At 37.7% G+C, this 10,372-nt stretch overlaps 1 protein-coding gene across 8 annotated transcripts in view; it reads right to left on the minus strand.

Moving 5' to 3' along the window:
* CFAP20DC (CFAP20 domain containing) overlaps positions 1 to 9,855 on the minus strand; it is a 297,123-nt gene extending 287,268 nt beyond the window's left edge. For 6 of the 8 annotated variants that reach the window (XR_011620118.1, XM_011743543.3, XM_011743542.3 and 3 more), the window contains exons 1-3: positions 9,682 to 9,855; positions 7,253 to 7,342; positions 6,341 to 6,434 (exon numbers count right to left, since the gene is read on the minus strand). Coding sequence is in view for 5 of the 8 variants with exons in the window: in XM_011743543.3 (XP_011741845.2) it covers positions 6,341 to 6,434; positions 7,253 to 7,342; positions 9,682 to 9,702 (205 nt within the window). In the remaining 3 variants the exon portion in view is untranslated. Of the gene's footprint in view, positions 1 to 6,340; positions 6,435 to 7,252; positions 7,343 to 9,681 lie in introns of those variants that run through there. The other 2 variants (XM_011743563.3, XM_071091990.1) reach the window with 2 other exon arrangements.
* Between the last annotated feature and the right edge of the window lie 517 nt (positions 9,856 to 10,372).

Below are 10,372 nucleotides of genomic sequence, written 5' to 3' on the forward strand. Positions count from 1 at the left end.
TGAAATCTTTATTAAAATTTTAAAAATAATAAGTTTTTATTTATTATTTTTATTAGGTTGGAAGAGAATGTACACACAGAACTGCATTCAACAGAGACATATAAAATTGAACTATAAATTCCCTTCAAGGCAGCCATAAAAGCATGTCGCAATTATTTTTATTCACTGGCAGTTTTAACTGTACTAAACAACTTAATAAAAAACAATAGATCAAGAAAAACAATTCTAATTATGACAACTACAACTGAAGGTTTGATGAGCCATAGCTAATTCATATGGTTTTAAATGTGTCCACAATGAGATGAATAGAGGAACATATTTTCATTTATACCTTTTGTTAATTAACATATATTTAATTAATTTAATGTTCACTGAGAACTGCTAACTTTTATTCCCTATTACTAGCTTCATCTGGATTAAAAATGTTTGCAGAGAAACCAGTCCCTATAGTACTTTTGACAGCTGAATTCTACAACTGCTTTAAAAAAATCAACTGATTTTATGTTACCTCTCCAGACCTGTTCACTTAATGCCTTTCCTCTTAGGTTTTGAACTTTTGCTTGATCTCTCAATTATGGTGCTCTTAACAGATGTTTTTAGTATGACACTTCCTAAAACATGCAACTTACAAATATATTTTCCTGCTGTGGGACTTTGGGTAGAAAATGGAGATGTCTTAATTTATCTGTGAACCTCTCCTACAAAGCCAATAGTACAGACCAACACATGGATTAAAAACAAAAAAAGGCAACTGGTCTAAAACTCATGCTATGTTATGTTATTCCAACGTAGTAGGCTTAACAAATTAAGGGATTTTAAAGTAACAACACATTTTTGGATAGTCTATATAAAGAACTTCTGGTTTATGATTTCCATTTTGCAACCTTCCTGAACAACTTACACAGTTCCTACGTTTTATCCCAAATTTACTTTCTAAACAATAGATATATTTGATAAAATATGCATAACATTTTCATCAAACATACAGGGATAACTTTTACTTAAAAGTACTAAGCTTCTGCTTAGTATGTTCCAGAGGGCCCTCGGTAGTGTAAGAAATGTAGCAGAAATAACAGATCACAGGCTTTGACCCTAGAAAATTCTCTAGAAATCTGATTTTACCATATTTATGTGAAAAGCCAGTGAGGCCACCAGAGCTCTGGTCTACAAAAGCAAAGTGAGATACCAAAATGAGGCCAACTTAAATAAACCATCCTCAATCAATCTCTCTTGCATCTTGCATTGATTGGCCCCACAGTATTTTTCCATTGCACAATGGCCTCTGTAAATAGAGCTGAGAGAACAGCAGGATAAGTGAAATCAGTCTTTAAAAGAGGTCCCTAATTTATGTCACAAATCTCACTGAATCAGCACTGTTCTCTTCAAACACAAAGAGTTACACATATAGGGCATTTTTATATGAGCATTTTTAGATATAAAAGAGTTCTACACTCAAAAAAAGAAAGCTTTGTAATTCAACTTTCTCACATATAGAAGCCCTAGTTTCCAAAAGGCTTCACTTCTAAGATTAAAAGAAATATGACGATACCATATGGTGATGATCTGACAAAAAAAAAGTACTTTAATAACATTTGACACAGACTGATCCTGTGTGTCAGATGCTAAATAAATTCTATAGTAACATTTATTTTCCAGTGGCTTAGTATATTTAAACTGACTATTCATGTCTACATTATATTTAAAATCACTCTAAGTATTGTTGAATGTGGAAATTGTTAGTCAAAAATGTCCATCAAGAACATAAAATTCATAAAAATTTAGTTTCTTCCTGAAATATGCAGCTTTTTACAGTTTTATAATCTGTTGTGTGTCAGAAACAAACTACCTATTTTTTTTTCCCACTTCAACAAACAAAACAGGAATCAGTTATCCGTTCGTTATGGCTTATTCCATATCCCTTGAGCAAATTAGAAAACCTGTGTGGGCCCTTTTACTTTTCATCTGTAAAACTGGGTTAATAGTTCAGATTTACAACTCATAGGATTATTTATATGGATTAAATTAGGTCTATCATACAACAAAGATTACTGAGCACCTACTACATACAAGACTCAATGCTGAAGTTTTTGCAGTAGATGAGACATACATGGTCTCTGCCCTTTTGGAATTTATATTCTAGCTCCATGAAGAAGGTCAGGGTGCTATGAAAGCATATAACCCTGGTTCCTTGCAGGGGAAGAGGATGATTAGTGAAGATTTTCTTGAAGGAAAAGCATTGAAACTCAGCTGGGATGAATACACAGGAATTGACTGGGCAAGCAAGATGGGTGTAGGAGAGAGGAACAACTGTTGCTGGCAGAGGGAGTACTCCATCCTATTATGGAAAAGGATGGAGTAGGTTGGATAAAATTAAAAAGGGCTTAATGGGCTGGTAGGAGAGACAGAAGAGGAAATGCAGCGGGAGATGGGTCTGGCAAAGTAGAGAGGAACTCAATTATGTGGGGTCTTAAAGACCATGTGAAGAATATAAGTCATCCTAAAATCAACGGTAAACCATTCGTACATTCATTCATTTATTCAACAAAGATTTACTGAATGTCTATTCTTGGGGAAAAATGCTCTAGGTAGAGGGTACAGTCTGTGCATGGGTGCCAAGGTGATAGTGCACTGGACTATGTTTCAAAACAGCAATGGGACCTGTATGGTTGCAACAGCATAAACAAGAAAAGGAGTAATAGGAAATAGGTCAGAATTAAGAAGGGCACCAGATATTGCAGAGTCCTACAGGTTTTTGGGTTTTAATCTGAGAGAAATAGGACATTTTTAGTGGGGGAGTAACATTACTTGTATGTTTCTTACAATTTAAAAGTATTACTCTGGCTGCTAATTTGACACCAGACTGTAATAGAGAGGCCAGGTCAGAAACAGGGAGACCAATTAGGTTACTACAATAATCCAAGCATGCGATAATGGTGGCTTTGACCAGTAGCACTGGAGGTACCAAGTGATCAGACTCTCAACCTATTTTAAATATAGTGCCAACAAGACCTTCCAGATAGACTGAATGAAGAGAAAGGAATATCAAAGCTGATTTAAAAGGTTTTTTTCTAAGCAACTGAAAAGATAAGTTGCTAACAGAAGAAATGGGGCAGCCTGCAGGAGGAGGAATTTTGAGGAGTAAAGACCAGAAGTTAGGCTTTGGACGTATTATATTTCAGCTGTCCAAGTGTAGAAATGTCAAGTAAGTAAGATGATATTCAAGAAGACTAGAGTTTAGGAGAGAAGTCTGAGCTGTAAATGCAAGCTAGAGTAAGACAGAGATGGCATTTAAGTCCATGAGCTGGAAGTTGATAACCAAGGGAGTAAGTGTAGATACAGTGCCAAGGACTGAGTCCAGGGATGCTGCAACATTAATTCAAGTGGGGGAAAGAGGAAGAACCACAAAAGGAGGCTAAGAAAGAAGAACAGTGAAATGGGAAGAAAACTAGGAGTACAGACATCTTGGGTCTGAGTGAGGAAAGTATAAGAAGGAGGTGTCAACTTTCTCAAAGGCTGCTAATATGTGAAGTAAGATGAGGGCTGAGAACTGTCCACTGGATTCAGGAAAATAGAGGCAGGTCAAAACCATTGAGGGGTTTTAAACAGAGGAAGTCATGACAAGATAAAAATGATACTAAAGTGGGGGCCCAAGGAGGCCTGGGGAAACCTCATAAAGGTGACCTCATCCTCCAGAGCACCTGAAATGCAGAACAATGCCAGGCTTCAGGGATGCTACTCCCCTGAGACACATCATTTGATTTAGATGCCACAGGCAGAGAAAACAATGGTTTCAAACACGAGCCTCCAACAGAAGGCTCTGAAGAAGACCTCCAAATGACATATGTTTATGTGTGACAGAGCTGCTTCTCATATGGGCAACTCTATATAATGTGCTCCAGAGTGAAGAGCAGCAGGGATTTATTTATTTAGCTGGTGAAGGGTTTACTCAAGCCTCATTATCAAGGCCAGCTGGTTACAATGAAAAATTATGACCCAAATTGTCATAGCTTCATAGTACAGCAAATTTAACACACTTATTGAATGCCAACCATGGACCAGGCACTAAGTTAAGGGTACAAAGAAGATGATTCAGGAAGATCCCTGCCCTAGAGAAGTGCACAGTCTGATAAGTAATATTACAATTTCCTTTACTTTATGTGTTTGAGATCCTCAAATACAAGTTAAATCAGAAATCTTATTTTTTAAAATGAAAAGTTAAACATACTTAATTTCATTACTAAACTTTCTTTCTAAGTAGTACTTAATACAGTCGGAAACACAAATAGGGTACCTAATGTCAAGTTTGCATAAATAAAGTGGATGTTTACTCTTAAAATAGGAATACATAATGGTAATTAAATTTAGAAATGTTAATTAAAAGCCAATTATCTATTCAAGGCATGTCATTTAATTTAAATTTAACCATACAAACTTCACATAGAAGGTCGTTTTACACAAGTAAAAATAGCTATAAATGTCTTTTATCAAAAATTCCAAATAATTAACCTTAAAGGCATTAGTGCAGGGCAGACTATATAAACTGCTTCATTCGTTACAGTGCTACATGTGATATAGAAAAGTCAGATTAACTTTTAATTATAAGGCATTATACAAGAAATACATTAAAAGATTCTTCTGTTTTTTTACAATTAAAACCATCATCTTTCCATTTAAAAAAGTAATTATGACACATTAAACTTGGTTTGTTTCTTAAAAAAAACTTCAGATAAAAATGGAAAAGCAGAGCTTGTATTTAATCATTCAGCCTTTAGTAGAGGAGGAATCTTTCTCAGAATCAAGTGAGAAAGGTTACTAAAAGTGATTGATTTTTATTAATAAGGTAACCATGTGCATTGATACTGAGGACACTAAATGAAAATACAGGTGGGCTTTATAAGTTAAGAAAAAAACAAAGGAACAATTGGCTTAGAACAAAGTCATGTTCTTGAAAGTCAAATGTATCCTTCTGTCTTACAAAACCAATATCCTTAAAAAGATGTCCTGTGCCTCTTGTAAGAAGATGAAACTACAGTGTCAGACAGGTTTCCCTGGATCATCTTAGTTCACCTCATTTATAAGTATAAATATATATGGAAATGCAAAAACCTACTATTACAGACAGAAACACACACACACACACACACACACACGCAGAAACTATTAGGAAAGCATAATCTTTAAGTGGCAGTAAATTAAAAATTATTTTTAATGATGGTTATCTCTTCTTTTTTTTCCAGTCTCTTTCTTAGTTTAGAAAGAAACAGTGGCAAACCACTTTAAAATAAATCATCTTTCACCTATAACTTATATGGCTAGTTTATGTCTTGGAAATCTAAAATATGCATGTAGTAGCTTGAAATGGTACATAAAGCACAGAACCTATATAAGTTTAGAAAACTGAATTAAATCAGGTATCAACAACAGGTCTTTTTATAGAGCTTCATGCATGGTAGGTATTCGATAAGTGTTCTAATGAATGAAAGAAGGAATAAGTAAATGATGAAAGTAAAAAACAACTATTTATATATGCTAAATCACCTGAAATTTATATTTAAAAATAGGACATAGTTGATGAAAACTCTAGTTAATCGTTCTGATAAATCATATTCCTTAAATCAATCAGTTTACTCAAGGTCTAATTTAGTGGCAGAGCCCTGAATTGTAACCCTATCTCCGTTCATAACTAGGCTTCTGATAAATCTGGGTTATCTCTCAGGGTCTCTTCTGCTTTGAAATGCTGATCTTGATTTCTGAAGTAAATAAGAATTGAAATAGATTCTTTGGGTTTTTGTTAAATCACATATTCATACATATATTTTAATTATGATTAATATTAAAAGGTAATAAGCATATGAGTTGACATGTCACCAAATTATGCTTTATATCTTATTTCTGATACATTTTTTCTCACAAATTAATTTCTTGTAATTTAGGAATCCTGATTTTATTTCCGTTTAGCCCTGATGAGGAACCAAGCTCAGTTTGTTAATTTGTAAAAGATCTTTTATGAGGATGAAAAGAGTTCATAAATATTAAATGTTTACAAAGCTCCTGGCATACAGTAAGTGCTCAATAAATGCTATTATCATCATATTTAATGGCTGCCAAGTACTCTTCTAAATCTTCTTTAAGATACTACTAGATTTCTAGAAGATGGTGAGGTAGAATATATTTTTTAAAAGGCCTAGCATACAATTGCCTTCTAAATTAAAAAAAAAAATTATATCACCTTACATAAACAGATGTCAGTAGAAGTCATACTAATGTGCCTGTTTATGAGACATAAAAGCATAATTTTGCATACAAAATGTTAAGTTTCAATATTAAAAATATTACTTACGGATCTGCTTATTCTCCTTTGGTAATTGAATTTTGTTTGTTTGGCTGCTGCCTTCCAGGACAAACACAAAACTTTTAACTTCTTTATCAAACTCCTATAGAACAAAATGAAAACAGTAGTTATCACAGGATATTTTACTTGGCTTCTACTATAAAATTGAAACTTCAGATCTACAGGGGAAAAAAATCCCATAACCAAAAACTTAAAAGCAGGCTCAGGCCTTAGTACTTTTATTCTGAGACTTCCTGGGAACTAGAATACAGAAGCATGGCGAAAGGACAAAGAGCAAGGGCATTCAAGGTCTGGACTGGAAAGTGACTGAAATTATGGATGATGGATTCTGGGCTGGAGAGAAAAGGAAGACAAAGAAAATTAATTAATTAATTAATCAATTAAACAAAATAAAACAAAACACAGGAAAAGTGGAACAGTCAATGGCCTAAAGGTCCCAACTAAGTTGAGCAAGGACCTTAAGAATAAAGATTGGGGGCAGAAAGGGATATTTTAATGCCTCACTTAGTAACATCAGAGGTCCTACAGTTTGTGGTGATAAGGACCAGGGTAAGACAGTAGGGATGAATGCTGAAGTAGAGTGGAAGGGGTTGTTAAAGATGAAGAAATCAAGAAACTGAGAAGCCCAGGACTTGGAGAGATTTTTCTCATAGATATTGAAGTCATCTAAAATTCTATATAGCAGGGCATGGAGTACAGAGAACGGTTATGACCTGTGTGCCAAAGTCTTAGACAACTGAAGAGTGGTGTCGAGGACAGCTGTAGCCAACAATGTCATGAAAGGGTTTGGGAGTGAAAGAACAGGAAAAACAGTTCTGAAATTTGATCAAGCTCTTTCTTCTATAACTTTCACTCACATTTCTTCCCCTGATTTACGTGGCTCTAATTTCTAACACTTACTTTCCAAATCACAGATGGACTGCCAAGGATCTTCCATTTTGCTCCAGGATTTTTTCCTTGAGCACTGAAAATTTCAACAAATGCACCTCCCTAAAAAATGAAAACAAAATATTTAAAGTAAAAGACAAGGCTAATGAGGAAGTATTATCCATCACAGAGTCTATAACCAGTGTTGCCGGCATCTGTCAGTTAAGCTGATCTGGGATGAAACATTATCCCTGTTATTACTCCTACTTTATACGTTGATTGTATCTAAACCACAACCATTCTGATTTGGGCCACCTTGGATTAATGGTTTAAAGAATCTATTTTTAAAACACGACAAACATTAAATAAATTGTGCCATACAAACCCTACAGCATCTCAGTGGGGGACTCGTTTACTTGACACATACAGATCATTCTTGCAAAACATTTTATGTTTTGCAACCCACACTAAAGGGTTTAAATCCAATTCTTGAATCAGGCCAATACATTCAGGTAGTTATCTCTGAATACAAGTTTTCTAATCATACTGACTGGGGCTCCAACACTGGCTTTTTAACTATCTGACCTTGGAGTTATTTAACTTCTTGATTCTCCATCTGTAAAATGGGTAGTTGGATTACATAAGATACTAAACATCAAACCTCCAGCACAATATTGAGCTCCCAGCAGGGACTCAACAGCACCATCAGAGATTATTCAAAAAATGGGGAGGGAAATTAAATAGTTTAGTACTGGTCAATAAAAAGGTCTGGGAGGCATTTGGGAAGTCCTATTTTGAACATTTCTACAAGATATTTTTATATATGTAATACAAATTAATGTGCAGATCTAGAAAATCTATACAAGAGAAATCAAATATCGTTTCTACAGACAGCCTACTGGTTCCCCATTGTAAACATGAGAACATGGAAGGACACACTTATGTAAGCACACTGAGTATATTACTGAGGTCCATAAGCTTTAATTATTTAAGAAAGGGAAATTAAATAATTATCTCTGAGGAAGAATTTATCGCAAAAAAATGAGAATCTGATATGAGGACTAAATACAGTTTGAATTATAAACAATACATGAGCAAGTCTAATTTCTGTACAGAATTTCCAGCTTTTAATTTTTCTCAGTAATATAAAGATATTTTTGCCTCTGAGTTTTAACACACAATCACTTGAAGGTAAGACATTTAATGTCTTCTTCCTTAGGCGGTATTATGTGCAAACTGTATATGGGATAGAATTACTATAGCTTGTGAGGGCAGGTCATTTTTCACCATGAATTTTAAATTTGAGACAGCTGGTTGTTTTAAAAGAAAAAAGTCCTCATACTTGGTGAGACAGCAAACTGTCCCTGCTGCTTTTTGCTTTCCCATGTTCTCCAAGTTTCCTGTAGTGGGCATATGCCTTTTTGATCATATACTTTACCTATAAGAAGTGAGACAAACTCTCTAAAAAGTGGCCCAGTTAGTGATAACGAATGGGACAGAAGAAAGAGAACTGCAGACTACTCCCAGAGCACTCATAAGGAGGCAGGTAGTGTTGGGTGAATGAAAAGGCAGAAGCAATAGAGGTGGAGACGGGTGGAGAACTGATTCCATACAGCCAAAAACGTTCATCAGAACAGCAGGACTAGCATGCTAAGCAGACTGTAAATAAGAGGTGTAACCTCTTGCAGAGGCGAGGACAGGAGAGCAGGAAGGGAGGTGTTCAGTGAGGTGAGGAAAGCAGGTCACCGAGACACTCCAGGATATTCAAAGTGACTGAGGGCAACCCAGAAGCAGGGTTTCTCCAAGTGCGATCCTTGGACCCCCTGCATAGGAATCACTTGGGGGAAGTAGTTAAAAATGTAAATCAAGTGACCCCCATCTACAGATTCGGATTCACCAGATCTGGGATGAGGGTCCGGAAATCTGCATGTTTAAAGGTACCCTAAGAAATTCTGACGTACTCCAAGGTCTGAGATACACTGATTCCCAGTTCTGGAAAAATAAAACAGCACATAGCCAAAGTGCTTTCCTTCTTGATGTAACAATGCATGTGTTCACTCATTCACTCTTCTAAATCGCTTCTGAGATGCCAATGTTGCAGGAATACTGAGTCTCCAAGGCGCTTGTTAAAACGTAAGATTTCTGGGCCCTGCCCTCAAGATTCTGATTTACAGGTTTCAGTGGGGCCTAAGATCTGCATTTTAAGTAGAATCACAGACAATTAATTCATATACCTTAAGAAACACTGAGTTGGAGAGTGAACAAAAGCCAAATCATACGCCTAGACATTGGTACTTTTCCTTTCTCTCTGGGTCAATAGCATTCACACACTAATTCTGTCTTACCCCTGAAAAAGACCGCATTATGGGGATAGAGGGTGCACTGTATCCTCACCCCGATCACGGCCTACTTCACCTAAGAGGAGAAAGGTATAGACAAGTTGGAGAACCGTTTCGGGTTACCTGGTACTCATTTTTGAACATTCCCGCAGGGGGCCCAGGGCTTGGGGGGCACAGAGTTCAGGGTTTCCAGCGAGTGGCGTGACCCTGACGGCTGGAAATCGGCCGGCGGGAACCCAGGAGCCCGACGGGTGGGGAAGGGCTTCGTGCTTGGCACCGACTTGGGCAGGCTCTTCTCAGACCCTCTGGCCCCTGGTCAGCTCCATCTCCGGCCCTCGACCCGCACCATTGCGGCTCCAGCCTCCGGGGTGCCCAGGTCTGGGGAGGGCGCAGCTGCCTGGACCGACTCCGGGTCGTCCCTGGGGAGTGATTGTGTGTGTAACCTACGTGACGGGGCGCCCAGTTGCGGAGCCACAGACAACCGCCCGCCGGCCCAAGAAAGGCGGGCGCGCTCCCGCTGCCGCCCCACCCCAGAATCTGACCGCGAAAGGGCAGCACCGAGCGCCACCAGCGTTCCGGCCGCGCCCATTGGTTCCCACTGGGCGCCTGCGCGTTGCGCTCTCTAGGCTTCTCGCCGACGGGCACTGGATACGCGGTGACGTAGCGTTGCCCAGGCAACCGCAGGACGCCTAGAGAAATGGCGGGCGATCCAAACGGTGAGCTGCACTCTCCTTAGGTCATGACCTCTGCCGGCTAAGAAGCCTAAACTCAGCGTGGATTAGGGCTATGCCAGGTACCGCACTCTTCTGGAGTA

The sequence above is a fragment of the Macaca nemestrina genome, chromosome 2, assembly GCF_043159975.1.
Source record: "Macaca nemestrina isolate mMacNem1 chromosome 2, mMacNem.hap1, whole genome shotgun sequence".
Classification (NCBI taxonomy): Eukaryota; Metazoa; Chordata; class Mammalia; order Primates; family Cercopithecidae; genus Macaca; species Macaca nemestrina.